The sequence below is a fragment of the Ogataea polymorpha genome, assembly GCF_001664045.1.
Source record: "Ogataea polymorpha strain NCYC 495 leu1.1 chromosome Unknown OGAPOscaffold_4, whole genome shotgun sequence".
In the NCBI taxonomy this organism is placed as follows: Eukaryota; Fungi; Ascomycota; class Pichiomycetes; order Pichiales; family Pichiaceae; genus Ogataea; species Ogataea polymorpha.
In genome coordinates, this window is record NW_017264701.1 from 105,641 (window position 1) to 126,577 (window position 20,937).

Below are 20,937 nucleotides of genomic sequence, written 5' to 3' on the forward strand. Positions count from 1 at the left end.
TGGAAGAAGCGAAACGCGTTAAAAACCAGATCGAGGAGTTAAAAGCATCAAAAACACAACTACTTGAAAAGTTGTCGGAGGGCCTGCAGTCACAGTTGTTTGAACGTTTCGTTGCGGTTGACAAGGATTTGGAGTTTTTGCAGGCAAAGCTGAGTAGCCATGAGATTTTAGTTTCGCAGTTGGGATACGTGCAGGACATGTTCCTTGACCAGAATGCTGCTTTCATGGCGAGCGATGTGGAGCGATCGCTGGAAGGGCTTGTGTCTAAGGTGGTGTCAATGTCTGTGCAGAACAACGTGGAACTTCCCGAGCCCAACATCGAAAAGATGCGCAGCCTGACAGGCCGAATCGAGTGGTGTTCAAATTGCATTGCTGCCCTTGTGAACGGCTCAAAAACCACGCCAATCTCCGAGACACACCAATTCACGAAGGATGTGGACAACAAGCAAGAGTCCTCCGACGTGGAGGAATTAAGAACGGCCCTCAGTGATCTTCAATTTGCACACAATTACCTTACACGCAAGTTTGAGGACGAGCGCGAGCTCCACAACACTGTGCTTAGCGAGCTGCGGCAGAAGCTCAGCCAATCACAAGAGCTGCTCGACAAATCAAACAGCGAACTTTCTAAACAAACGTCTCAATTATTGAAATTGGAGCTACAAAACAGTGAGTTACAAATGCAATTGGCCAACAAACAACGGGAAACCATTGACCAGGCCAAGCAGTTGAACATTCTGAAGGTCGACCGTCTAGGCGATACGACGGTGGAGAGACCGCTCTCGTTCGGTCAGGGAGCAAATCAGTCATCTTCCCCGTCAACGCCTCTCACGTCATACCAAGAGGACCAATCTTTTGTGGCCACTTCTTCCCCTACCAAGAACAACGTCAGCGCATCGATTTTGAGACTCGAGTTCAAGAAGTTGGTCGCAGGCATGAACGAGAGGTTCGAGCAGGAGCTCGAAGCAGAACGTGTGGAGAAAAGACGGTTGCAGGACTTGTTGAAAATGTATGAGTCTAAAAAACTTTAGAGGTCAATAAGACTAGCTCCGTTGGCGTTGGAGCCAGATTTCTTTGTCTGCTGGTTCCCAAAACCGTATCCCGTGTATGAAGGCGTAATTCCCGTGGATGGGATTCCTGTATATTGTGTATCGAAAAACGGATTGGCCGAATTGGAGCCATTCTCCTGCTTAATTCCTGTTCCGTACGAATTGATAAAGGTTCCCGTTTTCGTGTGTTGTGCAGGAATTCTTGTGTCACCAATGTTTCCAAACGTGTCCACGCCCGTGCCGGTGGCCAACAAAGCGTTCAGTTTCGAGTACTGTTCGTTCATCTTCTGAATGCCTGTCGGCGTCTGTCTAAGAGGCTCTTGCTGTTGGGCTTGCTCAACAGGCTTTGCAGGCTGCGAAGTTGCCTGTTGCTGCTGCTGAAGATGAGCGAATGGGTTGTTCGAGCCAGTCTTGAGTGGAATTTGTTGTTGTTGTTGCTGCTGCTGCTGTTGTTGTTGCAAAAGAAGCTGTTGTTGTGCCAGTTGTTGCTGGTACGCGGCCATCTGCTGTGCCTGCTGCTGCGCCAATTGCTGCTCGTATAGCTGCTGCTGGTACATCTGCTGCTGCATAGCCATATCCTGGTATGCGTTCTGGAGATACCCCGTGTTCATCTGCTGGTTGGCATACACTGGATTGCCGTACATATCGTAGCCAATGATCTGACCCATCTCTTGTCCCTGTGGATAGTAGCCAAAGACCTGAGGTGGCTGCGTGGTGTTGTCGTCTAGATCGAGCAAGTTGTTGTTACGTTTCCGCATCTCCTCCTCCTCGAGGCTGAGCTGAATGGCCTTCTCCAAACTCTCGTCGCTCTGGTTTCTGCGTCTGCGAGCCTCCTCCTCGGCTGTCAATCGGCTCTCCTCTAGTGCCTTCTGCAACGCCTCATCGTATTCGTCCTCATCAGGTGACATCCGGTTTTTCCTCCTGGTGCGTCTATCGGTCATTCTCTGTCTGGCCAGCTCTCGCTCCTGGTTCAGTCTTTCGTCATCGCGCAACAACGCCGTCAATTCTTTCGCCTTCACACGGATAATGGCTCCTTGGTCTGCGCCCAGCATGTCGTTCACCTGAAATTCTCTCAAGGTCTTGATGATGTATATATTTTCCTTTGCCCACAGAACCACGTCCTCAGACCCATACCGCACCAGGTAGTCCAGGAGAGTCAGCGACTTGGCAATATGCCGCCAGTTCTTTCCCTTGTCGTTCAGCCGACGGTCGATGATATCCATCACCTCCAAAAACTCTCCGTTTTCGTACGTATGGTTGGCCACATCTGCCATCTGGGATGTCGTGGGACCTGTCGGATCGTTACTGGTAGCATTTCTAACCATCACCTGCACATTGGAGTAGCCGTTGGCCACATTTTTGATGGTTCTTATCACCGACTTCGTGGTAGACATCTGTTTTTGTAGTGCAATTGGCGAATATAAAAGTAGTATGTGTACGTTTTACTGATAAAATGGTTACGAGCACATACATAGAATATTTTATAGCTTTCTGCTATCAGCCTCGCAGCCCGGGCAGTTGTGCAAGACCTCGTGGATGAACACGTCGCAGTCAATGCAAAAGTCCTTACTGCAGTCCTGGCAGTGGTACCGCGAGCTCGTGTGGTATTCTCGTCGCGCCGATGGGGCCACGCCAGGCGGGAACTGCGCCTGGCAGCCAAAGCAGTGGCTCGAGCTATACTCTTCGCTAACGGGCACTTCCTGGAAGAGTTTCAACGGAAACAGGTGGTGGTATGACCGTGCAAGATGTGTCGACAGAATTAGCATCAGATCGCAGCACGGACAAACTGTGGGCAGTACACACACCTTGCTTTTGCAGTTCGGACAGATATAGCCCCCATACACCGCCTTCGAATGGCAGGAGCAGAATGTCGGCTGATTATCGCTCACTCGCGAGGGAAATCCCATCTTCACGAGAGTGAATCCGTCTTTCTTTTGCGATTCAACTTTAGTCACCGCCAATGGCGTGACAGCGTCCATAAAAAGCTCTTTGAAATGCTGTTCGTACAACACCACATGGTACGAGTTTTTAAGGTCACCGTAATTTGTCATGCGGCACAGCTCCTGGCAAACAGCCACCTGTGCTGTCAGTCCAATCACACGCACGGTGATTTTCTCTCGCACCAGATCCTGAATCGTTTTATGTATATTTCCCGGATCCGATGTGAACAGGGCACCAAATATTATCAGCACCTCTCGCGTGCAGTGCGAAGCAACATGTAGTAAAAGGCCTCGGCACATTTCCAAAGCGTTTTGCAGAGAAGGATACCCTTGAGGTTCCAGTTTGCGAATATTCTTTAGTGCTTCAATGTGGTCGTGAGGATTGCCACTCACTTCAGAAACCAGCTGAGCAATTCCGTTGCGCATGATGACTATGCTGAGCTGTGAAATAGGGTTTTGGTCGAAAAACTCCCCGACGAATTCTATGGCGTTGGAAATCATCACAGACACTCGATTAGGTCTAAAATCTTTTTCCATCATCACATTCGAGAAATCCAGTACCAGCACCATTGTACGGATGATCCCACGTTGGAAAGGCGTAATGTTCTTCATGTATCGTTTTTTCTGTGATTCCACAAGGCCAGACACAATCGATTCTATACTTCCGCTCTCGTCTTCCTGCACTATATCCCATGAACGTCTGTACTGGTCCTCCCAAGCGTAGCCACCGTTGGCGCCCTTCAGGGCATCTGGTGCCTTTTTGCCGTCATCATTATTTTCATCTTCCGAGTGTTCAGGCGAGGGAGCGAATTCAGGATCTAAATCCATCTGGAAGCAAATACAAGAAAGCTTTTTTATGATATTTTTCTACGATTACGTTATTCTGCAAAGTTCAAAAAAAATTTATTAAAAAATAGATCTGATGGGTAAACCTAGAGGCAGACGAGACAAGAGAAAAGAGAACCTCGGCGAGGGCATTGAGGAGATTTTAGCAAACAACACCAAGGAAGCAACTCCATTTTTTGGGCTGCTTGATTCCACAGAGCTGGAATACTTCAAACAGGCAGAGTCTACGCTTAATATAAATGCTTTTAGTAGCAGCGAGGAACGAGAATACTTCGTTGCAGGTGTTTACGAGGAATCGAAGGGCAAAGAGCTGAAGCTAGTTACAAACCAAATATGCTCCAAATTGGTGGAAAGACTTGTTTTGGTGGCCACGGAGCGTCAGATGAGACAGCTGTTCAGTGCATTCAATGGTCATTTCGTTCAGTTGTGCTGCCAAAAGTACTCTTCACATGTGATGGAGACGTATCTGGTGAGAATGGCTATGTATGTGGAGAAACAAATGACCTGTGAGCCGGAGGAGCCGGATGCTGACGAGGAATATGTTTCCATGGAGAACATGCTTCTTTTTCTCTTGACCGAGATCAAACCGCAGCTGGATAATCTAATTGTCCACAGGTATGCGTCACATGTGTTGCGCGTGATACTTCTTATTTTGGGAGGCAAACAGCTTCCCTCGACGGTGGAATCTAACTCTGTGCTCCGGTCCAAGAAGTCCAAGATTGCGCGCAAAATGATTGATATCAAGGACAATGAAGACTACAAGCGCTCATACATGACTCCTTCTTCGTTCAAGGACGAGCTGGCAGACATTCTGAGGCTTGTGAATGAACAACACAACACAAAGTCGCTGAGGGAGCTGGCAATTGACAAGATTGGGTCTCCAGTGATTCAGCTCCTGATACAGCTGGAAGGTATTGTTGACAAGGATCGAACGCTGTGGTGTAAAACGTTCAACGTGGTTTCGCACGAAAAAGACCCAAAAGAAGAAGCATTTGTGGAGTACCTGCTGTCGGATGCTGTTGGCTCCCATTTTTTGGAGACAGTGATCTCCACACAGCGTCACAAGAACGTCGAACGGTTGTTCCAGTGTTACATGAAAGAACGTGTTTTGAAACTTGCCAAGCGTGAAACCACTGGGGCATACGTGATTCGCGCCCTATTGAAGAAGCTCAAGCCCGCGGACCAAAAGTTCCTATTGGACGAGCTGGTTCCGCATCTCAACGAGCTCATTGTCAATGGGTTTGATTTCGGTCAGAGTATCATGGACACTTCACAGGAACGCGGAGACTATTTGAAACCAGAAATCGTGGAAAAGCTCGTTCAGTTTTTCCGTCTCGGCGAGAATTCAGACATATTTGAAAGCGTTCTCAGACTCTCGACGTCCACGCTGGGGAACACAAGAGACGACTGGCCTACAGCCGATGAGCGTCGTCGAGCACTCTTTCTGGAGAAGGTTGTTGCATACGACTCAAAGTTCTTGCAAGAGTGTGTTGATGCATTGATTGCCATGGAGCCTGACAGGCTGAAAGCCATGTGCAAGCACGGTGTCTTTTCGCACGTTGTGGAGAAGTGTTTGAGCAAAGATGTCGACACGATCAGGCGCAAGAAATTACTTAACAAACTAACAGAAATCATTGCAGAACTGGCGTGCCATGCAACTGGATCGCACATTGTTGATTGTTTATGGGAATTCACATTTGGACTTAATATGTATAAAGACAGAATTGCGAAAATTCTCTCCGACAATCGCGAGCTCTTGAAAAACAGTGGCTACGGCCGCCAAGTTTGGAAGAACTGGCACATGGAGCTGTACTCTAGACGGTATGCAGACTGGAAGAGAATAATAAAAGACGAACTGGTGCGCAATCAGGAGCCCGAAGAAGAGACGAAACACAAGCCCAAGTCAAGGTAGAGGGAGAGAGCCCTTGGGGGTAGCAGGTTGGGGGATTAGGACGTGGTATTGAGGCGTGTTCTGAGTGCGTCAAATACGATTCCTGATAATTAATAGAAAAGAGTAATTGAAAGCTGCATGAGTGATATCGGGTTTCTTTATGTGATGGAGTCCATATGATCCATCGGCATTAGTATTTTATTATTACTGAAAATGGCCATAGCTGTGATACATTGCTGTTTGCGGGACCACAATGTAACCAAAGCAGATGTGACAGCACAGGACTATGTGGAAAAAACAGCCCCAATTTCGGACATCGGATTAGATACGATACACGTCCATATGGCAGAACATGAGCTCAAAGTGCGCAATTGATCTGAAGAGATCAAATGAGGAGCTGAAACAAATGAGATGAAACGTTTCGGGTCCGATCGTATATGCTGGTTACAAAAACACTGGCCAGAACCCGGTGTCTCAGGGTTGTCGCAATTGTTTGCATGATGCTGCCACAAAAGGTACCCGCGTAACTCCACACTGCAGACATTTAATCTGCGAATTTTTTTTTAATGCCTTATCTCTTTTCGCACGATATATAATGGTAACCGTCGCGAAAGCTGGCACATAAATTAGGAAACTCTTCTTGAAACAAATATATAAGTACCTGAGACATCCTGATGGTGCTCTCTGAGTTACAAAAAAAGGCCGATTCTAATCTCAATCATTCTGTTACATCTCGGTGGGCCTGAAGCCGTTGTTACACTATACTTCATACCATACTCCAATTGTCATGGCAGAGACAGGGAATGGATCAGTTTTGAATGAAAATCGCACAGCCCGCGACCAAAATCATCCAGGAACCCCAGACGGTTTTGTGGAAACCTCATTAAGACTGATTGATGACCTGAAGTTCTTTTTGGCCACCGCTCCAGTAAACTGGCATGAAAACCAAGTCATCAGGAGATACTTTCTGAACAAGGAAGAGGGGTTCGTCTCCTGTGTGTATTGGAACAATCTGTATTTCATCACAGGAACAGACATTGTACGCTGTATTGCGTACAAAATCCACCATTTTGGACGAACCATCATTGATAGAAAGAAATTTGAAGAAGGGATCTTCAGTGATCTCCGAGCCCTTAAATGCGGTACCGACGCTGTGTTGGAGAATCCACGGTCGCCTTTCCTCAAGTTTCTACACAAAAATCAATGTCTCAGGACACAAAAGAAGCAGAAAGTGTTTTTTTGGTTTAGCGTGCCCCATGACAAGTTGTTTGCCGAAGCACTGGAAAGAGATTTAAAAAAGGAATATGCTAATCAGCCGGCTACCACCCGGGCTATGAGCGAGCCTTCCTTATCCCTAAAATTTGACCATTCCATGCCACTAGCGGATCAGATCTTAAAACATCTCGAGAAAGACGGTGGCATGAGAAGAGGCGACATTTACGATGGTGACACAGAAGCAAATATTATGGAGGTTGTGAGACCCCCAGCCAGCGACCAGAAGTCCATGCCAAGTCATTCGTCGATGAAGGAGGAGATCAATGGCATCACCACTGATGACGACGACTTCCCATTGGACTTCTTGCCAGCTGAATCAGCAGGGTTCTCCAACCATCTTACGAGCTCGTCGCAAGATGCCGGCTACATTAGCAACGGTCATCATCCGTCATTTTATATGGACCCTACTATGTTCGCAGGCTCTCCTGGCAGAGCTTTATTTATGGACGATTATTTGCTGGATCAGGCTACACCGGTTGTTCCTGTGATGTACAGCACACAACAGCATCGACTTCAATCTGGAGGCCCACCATCTGCCACGAATCCTTTGAATTTACGCATGACACCAAGAGTTGCCAATTCGCTGCGCACTGCGACACCTAAAAGTGCCACGTTTGCACACGCAGGCCACACCACTGCTTACGCACATGCTTACGCTCAACAACAAACGCTACAGCTGGTTCCATCGCCAACTACCCTTGCCAACGGTAACAACCCTGCTGGTGAGTCCAGATCTCAGTCACGTTCCGGGAACAGTGACAAAGAAGATCCGAACTCTTCACCCCAGGTTTTGCTGGGCTATCCATCTTACCCTACTAATGGGGGCCCCATGTTGGACATGGAGTTTGATCCTTTCCAACACCAGCAAGTGGTCTCTCTACCGTCTGGAAGCCATTTTCCTTATGGAATCTATGGTCCATCGCCCTACTGCTCGGACTTCCCGTTGCTTCCATACAGCCAGCCGCTTTCAGCAGCCTTTTATCAGTCACCTGTTTATCAATATTTCGGGTCTGCAAAAGGCTATGCTTCGATGGAGTCGTCGTCTTCACACCAGCATCCTAGGAGTGCGAAAACAAAAGACAAAACGGCCTCAACCGCGGCTTATTCGGGATTGCATCCCTCCAAAGTGAGCCGCCAACCAAAGAGCATTCTTGTGAGAGATAGGAATGCATTTACGAGGGGAGGACGTATCACGAAAAACGTGAAGGTCAGGGGTAAGCAGAAACTGATGAATCCGTCTTTGCAACATCTAGATCTTGACAGTCTGTATGACGAGAATGGGGAGGCATATAGTGACGTGAGCGAGGAATTGGACACTCGAAACTTTGTCAAGCAGGAAGAAGAGGACGAGCAGGTTAGTGAGGAGAATTGGAAGTCTCGTATCGATCATGATGCAACATCGATGACTCCCAAGAGTTTAGTAGAAAACGGAATCAACGTGTCCACCTCCGAGACGGGCTCAAGAAGTTCGCCAGAAAGGAGGGGATCGATGGGTTTCGGGCCTACCGGCAGCCAGAACTCGGACGAGAACGACGAATGACAAGTATTTTAAAGGACTTTTGCTACGTATATATTGTACAGTCTGTTTTTCTAAGTAGGCGGGGAACAACGATACTGACTGACATTCAACAATTCTTGTCTCGGATCATGGTGTTGTCCCAAATAGGCAAATTGTGGATGAAAGGGGGTGAGGCCAAAAAGAAAATGTTGTGTGCAGCAAGGTGCACGGGTGTAATTAAACCAACAAGGGCAGATTCTACAAAGTTCCAAATTAAACAATTCGGTAGCTTTGATTCCTTATGAAAACTGAGTTAAAAGTGTGACAAGCTAGCAATACAGACAAATAACTGCTATACTTTTACTGTGGAATTGTGATCGCAAAGTTCAATCTCAGCGAAAACGCTCATTACGTTTGCGTATAAAAGCGTTCAGATAGTAACATTTGTCTGACATCGACAAGGTTGATTACAACTTAAATAACAACAGGTTCTCATAAATCAGAGCCAAAGCTACTGAAACTGCCACCTTTTTCGCTGTCGCCGCTGTTTATGGGATATTTATTGCATTTCACTGTTTGATCGGTCAGGATTATTGGGTTTCGGTTACAATGAGTTTCGATTACAAGGCATACGTTGACGGCGGATTGTTGAACGATCGGTATTTGAAAGTCAGAGATATCAGTGAAGGCTCTTTTGGAATTGTTTCGCTAGCGAAAGACGTCAAAGACCATGATAGGCTTGTGGCACTAAAATACAACACCACATGCATTAGCGATTTCACCTTCGCGGAAGAGGAGGATGAAAAGACAGTTAGCAAATCGGTAGTTTTGAAGGAAACACAGAAGGAAATTAATATGCTGAAACGGGTTTCGGGCCATCCCAACATTACCGAACTGCTGGATTGTTTCGATAGCTACATTGTGCTCGAGTACGCTTCACGCGGAGACTTGCATGATTCAATTCAAATGGGAGTTGCTCCAGCGTGCACTAGAGACGTGGTTGATGTTTCGTTGCAGCTCTTGAGTGCTGTGGAGTACTGTCATAGCATGGGAGTTTATCACCGAGACATTAAACCCGAGAACATTTTGATCTGCGAAGATTGGTCCATCAAACTCACAGATTTCGGCTTGGCCACAGACGAGAAATACTGTACCGATTTTGATGTTGGTTCCGAAAGGTACATGGCTCCAGAGCTGTTGGACCATAAGGATATCGATACATACAGCGCGGACAAGGTGGACATATGGTCATTGGGAATTTGTTTGCTGAACATTGTTTTTGGGAAATCGCCTTTTAACTCAGCAAGCTCCAAGGACCGCTTGTTCCTGCATTTTGCGGCAAATAGGGAGACTTTGTTTGACATATTTCCCGCAATGAGTTACGATTTATTTTCAGTTTTGAGATCAAGTTTGACTATTGATCCTGAAAACCGCGATCTAGAAACTATGAAGGACTCTTTGCTTAAGGTCGAGCATCTCACGTGTGACTTTGAGTTTGAAGAGGAAGAATCTGGAGCTATTGAAGAGAAGCCTACAGAAGAAGAGGCTACTGACAGGACTTCAGACAAGGAGAACCAGAAGGAGGCTGCTGCGAAGGCCAGCGACAAACAAATGTCAGTTCCTAGACCTAAGCATAAGGCAGGCCATCCAAGGAAGCCGCTTAAGATCCCAAGCATGCGAAACGTCCGGCACAAGTCTCATAATGGTCGGATAAACAAGAGGGTAAACATTCAACATGATGCTCACAATAATCATTATTTGGATGATTCATTTAGGCGTGCTGACTTCTTTACTCCGAAAACTGTTTTTAATCATTATATGGAAAAGGCACAGAAACCTAAACACCCTCAGCAAAGAACGTCTTCGGAGAACGGCAGATTTTATCGGCGCAACCCCAACCAGAAGAACAGAGCATGGAAGAAAAGAAAGCAGAGGAATTATCATGCCAAGGATAACCACAGGTCCAGGAAAGCACACTATAAGTCTAGAAGAAGTTCTGATACTTATTATAGGGGATGCAATTCTTTGGGACGGACACCTGTCACTCCAAATAGCGAAGGCGATAATTTCTTGACATCTGCAAAGTCGACTGGTGGAGTCAGACCTCGAAGCTTTGTGAGTCATGCGGGTAAGTACATTCCACCAAATCTGCGGCAATCTCCGAAATCTGAAGTTGAGGAAAATGTGTTTGAGTCGGAAGACGAGAAAACCAGTGGTGATGATGATTTGTTTCTCTTTGAAGATGGCGAGCACAAATCAAGACCTTCGAAGAATGCTCGCAAATCGTCCAATGCAAAAAAAGAAGTGTCGAACTATCCTTCTGTGCTGGGTGGACAACTAGGCTTTTTGTCAAAGCAACTTGGTGAAGTGTCTTTGACTGACAATGCAGAGCGACAGAATTCCAGGAACACCTCTTTGACAACGACGTTCTCCAGCAACTTCTCGTCGTTTGGTTCGAACATAACGAGCACAACCACTTACGACAAGTATATCCCTCCGCATCAGCGCCGCAATTCCCACTCTTCTGTGTTGCAAGCCGGAGGTATTTCGAAAAAACCCGAGAACGCAAAGTATGTTCATACGCACTCTGCTGGAAATAAGCCTATACGTGTGATGACTCCAATTATATCCACGTCTGTTCCAACGAAGAAAACGAACTGGTTCCACAATCATCAGCATTATGACTACAAGCAGTCAGGAATTTACGATCCTGAGAAACAGAACGATGCCGGGTTTTTATTTGAGGATGAGAGCGTGTCTTACGACCTTGGCACTGTCGAATTTTCCGATAATCGTGGACTGAAGAGCGATCAGCATGTTGAGGTTTTTGAAGTTGGCGAGCCTTCGAAGGTTCAGATTTGATCTATTTATTTAGCTCTCTTCATCAGTGCGTTGACACCAGCGGCCAATGTCGGACAATAGTGGGACTCAAGAAGCACGTTTTCCCAGATAACGGCGACATCAGCGTTTGCCAGTTCAATACTATCTTGCTCAGCATGATAGACACCATTTTGAATGCGGTCTTCTGTTGTATAGAGTCCTTTAATGTCCTCGTATCTGGCCATCAACTTGTCCACAAACTTAAGACCCGCGATTGCAGTTTTCTCTGGGGCCTGCAGTAGAAAAGAATAAATGCGTTTGGTGAATGCTATGGATCTTTTTCCTGAGCCTGATCTGGAGTTGAAAAACACATAGTCTAAACACCTCAGAAGCAGCTCTGATTTGGTGGCTATGTTAACATTTGGACGATACTGTGTTGCGGCGAGAGGGTCCACCAGACGAAGCGTCTTATGCGAAAATTCCATATCTGGATCGAGTGCAAGCGTTGGCAACAGCGTGTACAGATACTGCACGAACTTGTTCAAATCCACAGACATTCGTTTGGTTGGTAGGTTTGCGGTCAGGGAGAAGGACGTGACGATTGCGAGCAAGACCTGTCGGATACTCATGCTAGAAAAGTTGCCTTCTTCGTTGATGTCCTGGAGCAAGTTTTCACAGATTTCGCGCAGAATCTGCAGGAAGTCGCCAATAAGATCAATGTTGACTTGATGTCCATACTTGGCAAGACCTTCCAGAACAGGAGCCATTAATTTTTCAGGTCTAGCTCTGAGGATCTCAAGGTATAGCGTAACCAAAATCTTCAGTACCTGTGCTTGATTTCTTTCTCTTTCTTCGGCACTCACGGCTTGCTCAGCTGCTCTTAGCTCTTTTTCAATCTGCTTGCGCTCTTTGCGTTGTTTTCGCTCCTTTTTGGACAGATGCACTCTGTCTTTCTTTTTAAGTTTTAGCTGTTTTTCTTCCTCGGTCGAATTTGGATCGTAGTCATCTAGAATGCTCAATGCCAGAAATACGTTCACAACACTCTCGTCGACCTTGAATTCCCTCGTGCGAATAGCGCGGTTTAAGAGAATGGCGAGGTCCACCGAGATGTCTCCGTGGTCCGCATCTTCCTTAAAGAGCTCTTCCATGGTCTGAATACTTCTCTCATATACCTTGAACTCGGACTCGGAAGCAGGCTTTCTGACAGCCCTTTTGACCACTATTTGAAAAAGTTCCTTTCTATAGTTGAAAAATCGCAAAGCTAAAGCTAATTCACATGCTGCGTTATTAGCCAGTATTCCCAATTGCTTGTCCAGTTCCGTGGCTTTTGGCGTGGTGGAAACCACCCTTGCTTTTTGAGTCAACAGATCAACGTAATGTTTGTACTCAAAAACAAGTGTTTCTTCAAAGTATCGTAGCTTGGCCACATCCTTGCTGACCTTTTGCTTCTTTTCAATTTCTGTGAGTGGCCGTATACGATATGCCGGAGCAATACTCTTGAATATCGGAACAGCAGCAAGAAGAGAGAGCTTGGACGTGTTAGGATTCTTCGAGTTGGCCATCCTTCGCAATCTGGCCAAAAGCTTCACATGTTCCTCTGAATCCTCCATGATTTGTTCTGCAATACGTGCGATCTCCTCCTTGGTCTTGATCAGCTTTTCCTGTGGAGTCAATTCTTGGTCTGATTCTGATTCAGATTCAGATTCCTTAGAGCTGTGCTGTTCTGATTCCATCTCCTCAGACTCCTCGGACTCTTCTGATTCCACCTCTTTTTGTTTCAAAACTCTCTTGAACGTTCCATCTGGCAGTTTGACAGGCAAACGTTCCTCAAGCTCCTGATCCTTCTTGAATTGTCTAGGACGGAGCTCATAGTCCTGTTCTTCATCCTCGTCGAGAGATTCATCCGACTCTTTGTCGTAGTTATTGAAAATACCAGAGGCAAGCTTGGCATCCTCGTCCTTTTGACGCTTGATCTGCCTCTGCTCAACAGATCGCTTAACCTTTCTCTTGGCCATAATTGAAAGTTTTTTTTTTCACCAAAGAAATATAATTTTTTTTGACGGCTGTGTTGTGCAGGTCGACGCGACGCCGACCCCACGGCAGGCGGATTTTTCATGCCCGGCTTGAAGTTTAGAATTGATAATTCTAACGGTACTTTTGTTGTCTAGCCATCGTTTTACAATGTTAAGAACGTCATTGAGACTGTATAAACCACGGGTCCAGCTACTGGTTGCAAGCATAAGAGGTAAGTAAACTGTCCAGAGTGTATTGACACCACAGCGTTCCATCGTACTCCCCTCAACTTTGGAGTTACGCCATTAGACATGCCTGCAATGTCCCCCACAATGGAAGAAGGAGGCATTGTTTCCTGGAAAGTGAAGGAAGGCGATAAGTTTGATGCAGGCGACGTTTTACTGGAGGTGGAAACCGATAAGGCCAATATTGCTGTTGAGGCCCAGGACGATGGTGTCATGGCCAAGATACTCAAACAGGAGGGAGAAAAGGAAATTAAGGTGGGGACTCCAATTGCGTTTTTAGCAGAAGTTGGTGATAACTTGGCTGAACTCGAGTTCCCAGAAGTGGAAGAAAAGAAGCAGGAACCAAAGAAGGCGGCAGCAAAGACGCCCCAACCAGCACAGCCGTCCCCACCAGTTGAGCCTTCTCAAGGGAAAAAAGCTAGCACTTCTCCTGTTTCCTCTGGTAGTGCAGATCCTAACCAGGTGTTTTTACCATCGGTGGAGCTTCTGCTGGAAGCGAACGGAATATCTAGAGACGAAGCACTGTCGAAAATTTCAGCCACAGGGCCCAAGGGGCGGATATTGAGAGGCGACGTGATGGCATATTTGGGCCAAATCGATTCTTCTAACAACTCAAAGATTGCGGCCTACTTGGATTCGAAGTCGCATCTTGATCTTTCAAACATCGAGCTTCGTCCTGCTGCGTCCGCAGAAAAAGCTCCTGCGAAGATAGAGAAGCCAAAGAAGGAGCCAGTCAAAATCACTCATCAATACATCTTACCAGACAATATTGCGAAAGAGGACATTCTCAAATGGGTGTTGAAAGCTGAGCAAAAGGCTTACGGCAACCCTCTTTATGCGCCATCTGACCTGATCGATCCGCTTTTTGAGGAAATCATTGCACCACCAAGGAATGCTGAACGTTTCAAAATTAACACTAGCTTTCAAACTTCTGTGGCTGAGCCGGAAGATGACTTTGATTACGAGCCCTACCAGGAGACCAAACAGCCAAAGATCTTGGATGTGGAACTAGTGTGCACAGACTTGGTTGACGCTAAAGCCCGTGCAGAGATGTTTGTGGATATTCTCGGGAAATATATTTCGCGAGCAGAGCTTAAAAATTAATTAGACTCAATATATAATGTCAAATGAATTATTATTCGGAAAACGGCCGTTTTCATGACGGCCATTGCCACCTTTCGCCTTCAATTAACGAGGAAGCATTTGAAAGATTCAAGGGTGTGATTCATTGCGCATTGTCCCGCGTAGACAAGCCTTTGGTGAACTTAATGTCCACGAATCACATAGATCTGCAATTTGTTCGCCAATTAGCTATGGAGGTTCCCGCTGTATTTCCCTCTTATGGCATCCATCCATGGTACTCGCATTTATTCTCTGTTGTACCAGTCAATACAGAAGAAGAGAAACGAAACCACTATCACCAAATCCTAAATCCTCCCCCGCCACGGGAGCTCTTGACAAATCTTCCTATGCCTATCTACCTTAACGATCACATAAAGACAATCGAGCAGTACCTGGAAGAAGGTGGCGCCATTGGTGAAATTGGGCTAGATAAAGTGTTTCGTGTCCCCTATTCCGGATTCATGGGACCTCGGGAAGGTCTTGGCCTGAGTCCTTGTCGAGTCTCAATGAACCATCAAATCATAATATTTGAGGCTTTCCTACGGATGGCACAAGCAAAAAATAGGCCTGTGAGTATTCATTGTGTCGGGTGTCATGGTAAGCTACTTGAGAGCGTCCAAAAAATCATAAAATCATCCAGCTTGGTGACTCTGCATAGCTATAGTGGTTCCTACGACCAGTTTAAGCTGTGGATGAAAAAATATCCTAATATTCGACTTAGTGTTAGCAAAGTTCTCAATTTAGATAAATATAAAGATACATTGCAAAAGATCTCAAGTGCTGCAAAAGAAACCACTTTTGTGCTGGAAACAGATCTTTCGCTAGATATGTTATTTTTGGACGCACCTAACAAACATCTTGAGTTGCTAAAAACGACATATGAAGAACTGAAAAGCATACAAGGAGGCATAGACCTTGGGTCACTGACGTCTGCCTTTGAATATTGTATCGGGGATCAAACGAATAACTAACTTGAACTCTTGAATATTTTGATGCATCTGATTGTGTACACTAACTCTTTGTACCGCTCGATATCCTTCCTTGTACTATTGACTTGCTGCCTTGAACTATCAGCATCTTTTTGAGAAGGAGGCTCCGAAGCATTCGTAGCCTCAAGATCAAGGGGCTCTGAAAACAGAGACTCCTCATCCTCATCATAGCTGTCAACGCTAATGACCGACGACTCATTTGTTGCAATGCTGCCAGATCGACTTGCCCTGCCTGAAGGCCTTCTATGGGGCACAGAGTGATCGATCGGCATCTCAGCACGTATATCGAGATCAAGCGATAGTTCTCTGGCAATGTTGAGCTTGTAGTATATTCCCACAAATGTTGCAGAATTGTATGAGGTTAAAAGGAATTGATCCTGCGGGAATAAAAGACGAAGTGTGAACGGCTTGTATGGGTAGTCTGCAGCATTGCCAAAATCTATCAGCTCCTGCAAAGAGAAAGTAAATAGCTTTTCTCTTTTGATGAAGTGCAGGGTTTTGTCCGTGTCGTCTTTGTCCACTGAGGTCAACTTTCCAAAATCAGGGCGATGTAGTAGCAACTGGTGTATTCTATCGCAGTTTTTGGACGCCAGCTGAGCTTCAGAAAGAGTCACAGACTTCTCCCTTTTGTTAACCGACAGTCTGCGAAAGATCTGCCTGGCCCCTGAAGGGTCGACACGCCCATTTCCCCGAGAATATACATCTCCCACATCAGATTCCAAGGGCTCCAGTTTGATGTTTAGTTCAGGATCAATATATTCGGGACGAAGCTTGTCTAAGTAGAAGTTGGCATATTTTCTGTACAAGGGGTGAATATTGTAAATGTTGACCTGTGTTGAATTTATTTCAAAAATGACGGGCTCGTAGGAGGCTAATCTCCTTTTTCCCCTGGTTTTTTCCTGGCATAGGAAGTTCAAAGAGACATGGTGCACAGCTGGCGTGTACACAGGGGGTCGACAGACGCCATCGTGTTCATGGGCGTCATAGTGCGGAGGCGCGTTCATGGTCTTGAAGTTTACCGATGTGACTGTCTAACAAGATGTTTTGATCATCCGCTGTATGACTGGAAGTTAAGTGGAGCTTAGTGTGCAGGCAAATCAACGTGCGATTGGCTATTGATTGTTTGTAAAGCTGGAAATTAAACACGTTCGAAATACAAAATTTGCGCTCAAGATTGTTCGGCAGAGCCTTTTGAGAAGATGGAGATACGCAACGTTACTTCATTGGACTTTTCTTTATTGTTCCCCGGAATTCCAGCCTCTCATAACAATAGGCTCGGTAAAAACCAAGGAGTGAGGGGTTCTTCGTGACTGGCACAAAAAATGTTACTCTGATCTTTTAATTGTTCCAGGTTCCTTGGCCCAGTTGGTTAAGGCATCGTGCTAATAACGCGGGGATCAGCAGTTCGATCCTGCTAGGAACCACTTTTTTTTCTTAAAAAAAAAATTATTTGACATCATAAGATCACTCAGTATATTATCACCATAATTTTTTTTTGAGACATTTGACTGATGGAAGAGGGGGAAGTGGAAGTAGGGATAGCGTTGAACTCGCTATTCACACTGCTCAACTCCAGTCTTTTGCTTTTTCTGGTACTTGGAATGGCGATGTTTTATTCTGGACTGACACAGCGTAGGGCTGCGTTTCAGCAGCTGAGTTTCCCGCTACTGGTCACGCTAGAAGTCATGATCTTGTGGTTGTGTTTCGGGTATACACTGAGTTTCTCTGATACAGGCAAATCGGGCTATCTTAGCGATTTTGCACACGTTGGTTTGAAAGATATGGATGCTCTAGTGGTTTACCCAAATCATAGATACAAAGACGATGCGACTCAAGTCTTTGGTCTGGTGTATGCAGTTTACAACGGGCTGTTTGCAAGTATCACTGCTGTGATAGCTATGGGGTGTTTGTGCGAACGAGGACGACTAAAACCTGCATTTATATTTCTCATACCGTGGATGTTTCTCATATATTGTCCCATAGCATATTGGGTGTGGAACCCTAACGGATGGCTGCACAGAAAACTAAATGTTTTGGACTTTGCAGGAGGAAACGCCGTCCACATTGTCTCTGGGACCACAGCTCTCGTTTATTCGTGGTTTATGGGGTACAGGAACGAGGCCAATCTTGTCGAGTATAGGTCAAGTAACCTGGGCATGGTCATTTGCGGAACGATATTCATTGCTGTCGGATGGTTGGGCTTTAATTGTGGCGCGCTGTACACCGTGAACGCACTTACTGGTGTTATTTTGTCCAACACCGTGACAAGCATGGCTGTCGGAGGGCTTAGCTGGATGGGGCTAGATTACTCGTATCATAGAGATGGTCGGATTTCGGTTGTGGGGCTGTGTTCCGGCTGCATAGCAGGGCTGACGGCTATCACCCCATGCACTGCATACATAAATTTTTGGTCGAGCTTTGTGGTTGGTTTACTAAGTGGCGTGCTTTGCAACGTCGGCACCCGGCTCAAATATTGGCTCAAAATTGACGATTCGCTAGACATCGGAATTCATCTTTTTGGAGGTATCGTGGGGAACCTGCTGGTAGGCCTCTTTGCCGATAAGAACGTTGCCGCTCTTGGTGGCCTGTCAATAAAGGGGGGTTGGATCAACCGTCATTTCATCCAGCTGCTGCACCAGTTTGTCAGCTCGCTAGTGGTCACAGTTTACGTTGCGGGGGTCTCGTTCATTATTCTCGCCATCCTAGTCCGTCTGCCGGGTTGCCGACTCCGTCTCGACGATGCGAACGAAATGGAAGGCTCGGATTCGGCCTTGTTTAGTTCTGAGTACATTGCCGACTACGTGGAGTTTGTGAGGCAGCTGAACCCGGACGATTACAAAGAGGACTAAAGTTCTATGAGTGCCATATAATGTCTATTAATGTATTATGTCGTAAAGTTCGTTTTGGCGGGCGTCTGCTTGGCACACTGGTTTGTCTCGATGTGGTTTGTAAGCCACTCTTGCACGTTGTTAAAGTACATGCCGCACTCCCTGCAAAGCCCACTCACCTTGGAGCGCTCGCTCTTGGGCGTGTTTGGCGGGTATTTGAAATGTATAGCCTTCAAGTGGTTTTTGTATGTGTCGCATCTGGTAAAGTGGCCCGAGTGGTGGCAGTTTTCAGACCTGTCCTTTGGATCGGTGTTGAAGAACGGGCACCGGAATTCCCATTCGCCAAGCTTTGACAAATGGCACTTTTCGTGGCGCAGAAGGTCGTTCAGCCGCTTGAACGACCGCGAACAAGTCTGGCAGGTGAACGGCTTGGAGTTCTGGATGTGGATCGCGCGATGGGTTGTCAGGTTGCTGAAATAGTTGTGGCACACCGGACATTCTCTTTTTTTGCGAGGTTGTGAGGCCCCCGACGACGAGGACCGTTTGCGCTGGGACCTGTGTACTTGCGTGGAATACTCCGACGAATTCTGGGAAGACTCGGATCCGACGGGTGATACCCCTGGCAGAGGTAGCGGAGACTCCAAGCTCAGCTTGAAAAGAGGCGGAAGCGCATTCTGATCTGAAGCACTAGGGTAGTGGTATCTTGTGAGCGGAGGAAGACTCACCAGAGGCGGAGTGGCCGGATACTGATTGTGAGAACTCCGGTTGGGCAGAATCAGAGACGATGCTGGAGGTAATATGGGAAGGGCGTTCATGTTTGTCTTGTCAGGCATCAAACCATAGGAAACTCGTGTTTACCGCTTCTCCTGAAGATGGCCCCGAATGTCAAATGCGCAAATCGGAGTTCTTTTTGCCTAAATATATATCCTCATTTGAATCCCGGCATATTCTTTTTTACTTTACCGAGACATCAGACCTACATTGTGCGGCTTAGAAAATCTCATTATCGGTATATTGGTGTTTACTAATAGCCGCGCCGACTCTCGGAAAGCTGCGTGGTTGTAGCACTTACGAATGCCGCCACCAGAACCGAACAGAGCCCTAACTTCTGAAAAAGTGTTCGTGGCTCTGAGCTATTCTCGCCCGTCGTTTCAGCCCCATGCTGCATGTTCATCTCCAAGCATATCAAGCCGCGCACTTATGTGAGGTAATTAAAGGCAAAATCTGCAATAGCCGTGCACGAACCCGTCAACCTTCCGACCCTCCCGAACAGATGCCGAGCCGACCCGTGTTATTTTTTTTTCTCGACTTTGCTACATGTGAGTCGCATCACGTGCTTTTTGATGACTACCTGTGTTCCATGGAGGTGAAAAAAAATAAACACCTCCAATAAAAAACCCTGAATTTTTGTTTTCCAGTATGGGACTTCCATTTGAGCTGCCTTCCTACATTCAATACGCAGAGCCGACCATTTCGAGACCGTTTGGTGTTCATCTGTGGCCGATCTTCGATCACTTCTTCGCCAAGGTTGCCGGATATTCCGCAGAGGACTTCAGATTCGTCAAGGATGTTACATTCATGTCGAACTGGATTCACGCCATCGCTGTCATCGCTGTTTACTACGCTGTGATTTTTGGTGGGCAGTTCATAATGAACAAGCTTAATATTAGACCTATCAGACTTAACTGGTTGTTCCAGATCCACAACGTTCTGTTGACGGTCATTTCTTTTGTTCTGCTGGTGGTCCTTTTGGAACAGTTAATCCCAATGATTTATTTCAACGGACTGTTCTGGTCCATCTGTGCTGAGGGTGCTTTCACCCACAAGCTCGTGACCTTGTACTACCTCAACTACCTTACCAAATATTTGGAGCTTATCGATACCGTTTTCTTGGTGCTCAGAAGAAAGCCGTTGAGATTCCTCCACACCTACCACCATGGAGCAACAGCTCTGCTCTGCTACACTCAGCTGGTTGGACACACCTCTGTTGAATGGGTTCCAATCTCCTTGAACTTGGCAGTGCATGTCCTGATGTACTGGTACTACTTCCTCGCGGCCCGGGGTATCAAAGTCTGGTGGAAAGAATGGGTTACAAGATTCCAAATCGTTCAGTTCTTGGTCGATTTGGTCTTTGTTTACTTTGCTACCTACTCTTTCTATGCATACCACTACTTTGGTGGTGTTCTCCCATCCATGGGTGACTGCTACGGTACTCAGACTGCTGCTGCATGCGGATACCTCCTGTTGACCTCTTACCTGTTCCTCTTCATCAGCTTCTACGTGCAGGCCTACAGATCTGGTAATAAGAAAGCACAGGCTGCCAAGGCTCAGAAGGCCGCCCAAGCCGAGTCCGTCAAGCAAAAATCCAGAAAGGCATAAATAGATTCCGAAAATTGTATTACGTATGTGTATATTTTTCGCGTT

At 46.4% G+C, this 20,937-nt stretch overlaps 11 protein-coding genes and 1 non-coding gene across 12 annotated transcripts; 7 read left to right on the forward strand and 5 right to left on the reverse strand.

The window, feature by feature from the left end:
* Positions 1 to 37: 37 nt before the first annotated feature.
* On the reverse strand, positions 38 to 2,440 carry OGAPODRAFT_93902 (uncharacterized protein; the record flags this gene model as incomplete). Its single annotated transcript, XM_018357430.1, has 1 exon — positions 38 to 2,440. One exon carries the CDS (start codon positions 2,438 to 2,440, stop codon positions 1,025 to 1,027), a length of 1,416 nt encoding a protein of 471 aa, XP_018210372.1. The 3' UTR covers positions 38 to 1,024.
* Positions 2,441 to 2,495: 55 nt separating this feature from the next.
* On the reverse strand, positions 2,496 to 3,964 carry OGAPODRAFT_82435 (uncharacterized protein; the record flags this gene model as incomplete). Its single annotated transcript, XM_018356616.1, has 2 exons — positions 2,496 to 3,735; positions 3,919 to 3,964. 2 exons carry the CDS (start codon positions 3,962 to 3,964, stop codon positions 2,528 to 2,530), a joined length of 1,254 nt encoding a protein of 417 aa, XP_018210373.1. The 3' UTR covers positions 2,496 to 2,527.
* Positions 3,909 to 6,034, forward strand: OGAPODRAFT_100043 (uncharacterized protein; the record flags this gene model as incomplete). Its single annotated transcript, XM_018352951.1, has 1 exon — positions 3,909 to 6,034. One exon carries the CDS (start codon positions 3,909 to 3,911, stop codon positions 5,742 to 5,744), a length of 1,836 nt encoding a protein of 611 aa, XP_018210374.1. The 3' UTR covers positions 5,745 to 6,034.
* A 476-nt stretch (positions 6,035 to 6,510) lies between these two features.
* Positions 6,511 to 7,089, forward strand: OGAPODRAFT_48863 (uncharacterized protein; the record flags this gene model as incomplete). Its single annotated transcript, XM_018355606.1, has 1 exon — positions 6,511 to 7,089. A coding segment is annotated over one exon (579 nt), but the record flags the coding sequence as incomplete, so codon positions are not given.
* Positions 7,090 to 8,787: 1,698 nt separating this feature from the next.
* OGAPODRAFT_76419 (uncharacterized protein) lies at positions 8,788 to 11,110 on the forward strand (the record flags this gene model as incomplete). The annotated part of the gene is made up of 2 exons (XM_018356172.1): positions 8,788 to 11,066; positions 11,098 to 11,110. The coding sequence occupies exons 1-2, from the start codon at positions 9,106 to 9,108 to the stop codon at positions 11,108 to 11,110; spliced, it is 1,974 nt and encodes a 657-aa protein (XP_018210376.1). The 5' UTR covers positions 8,788 to 9,105.
* On the reverse strand, positions 8,788 to 13,331 carry OGAPODRAFT_93907 (uncharacterized protein; the record flags this gene model as incomplete). The annotated part of the gene is made up of 1 exon (XM_018357431.1): positions 8,788 to 13,331. The coding sequence occupies one exon, from the start codon at positions 13,329 to 13,331 to the stop codon at positions 11,364 to 11,366; it is 1,968 nt and encodes a 655-aa protein (XP_018210377.1). The 3' UTR covers positions 8,788 to 11,363.
* Positions 13,332 to 13,596: 265 nt separating this feature from the next.
* Positions 13,597 to 14,717, forward strand: OGAPODRAFT_16409 (uncharacterized protein). The gene has a single exon (XM_018354408.1). It carries the CDS (start codon positions 13,662 to 13,664, stop codon positions 14,676 to 14,678), a length of 1,017 nt encoding a protein of 338 aa, XP_018210378.1. The 5' UTR covers positions 13,597 to 13,661; the 3' UTR covers positions 14,679 to 14,717.
* A 56-nt stretch (positions 14,718 to 14,773) lies between these two features.
* Positions 14,774 to 16,832, reverse strand: OGAPODRAFT_16410 (uncharacterized protein). The gene has a single exon (XM_018354409.1). It carries the CDS (start codon positions 16,687 to 16,689, stop codon positions 15,664 to 15,666), a length of 1,026 nt encoding a protein of 341 aa, XP_018210379.1. The 5' UTR covers positions 16,690 to 16,832; the 3' UTR covers positions 14,774 to 15,663.
* Positions 16,833 to 17,035: 203 nt separating this feature from the next.
* On the forward strand, positions 17,036 to 17,109 carry OGAPODRAFT_t33. The gene has a single exon. It is a non-coding gene; the product is annotated as a tRNA-Ile (tRNA).
* Positions 17,110 to 17,205: 96 nt separating this feature from the next.
* OGAPODRAFT_16411 (uncharacterized protein) lies at positions 17,206 to 19,456 on the forward strand. Its single transcript, XM_018354410.1, has one exon. It carries the CDS (start codon positions 17,287 to 17,289, stop codon positions 18,532 to 18,534), a length of 1,248 nt encoding a protein of 415 aa, XP_018210380.1. The 5' UTR covers positions 17,206 to 17,286; the 3' UTR covers positions 18,535 to 19,456.
* OGAPODRAFT_12935 (uncharacterized protein) lies at positions 18,570 to 19,328 on the reverse strand (the record flags this gene model as incomplete). The annotated part of the gene is made up of 1 exon (XM_018353340.1): positions 18,570 to 19,328. The coding sequence occupies one exon, from the start codon at positions 19,326 to 19,328 to the stop codon at positions 18,570 to 18,572; it is 759 nt and encodes a 252-aa protein (XP_018210381.1).
* Positions 19,457 to 19,932: 476 nt separating the features above from the next.
* On the forward strand, positions 19,933 to 20,896 carry OGAPODRAFT_87824 (fatty acid elongase; the record flags this gene model as incomplete). Its single annotated transcript, XM_018356874.1, has 1 exon — positions 19,933 to 20,896. The coding sequence occupies one exon, from the start codon at positions 19,933 to 19,935 to the stop codon at positions 20,890 to 20,892; it is 960 nt and encodes a 319-aa protein (XP_018210382.1). The 3' UTR covers positions 20,893 to 20,896.
* Positions 20,897 to 20,937: the final 41 nt, after the last annotated feature.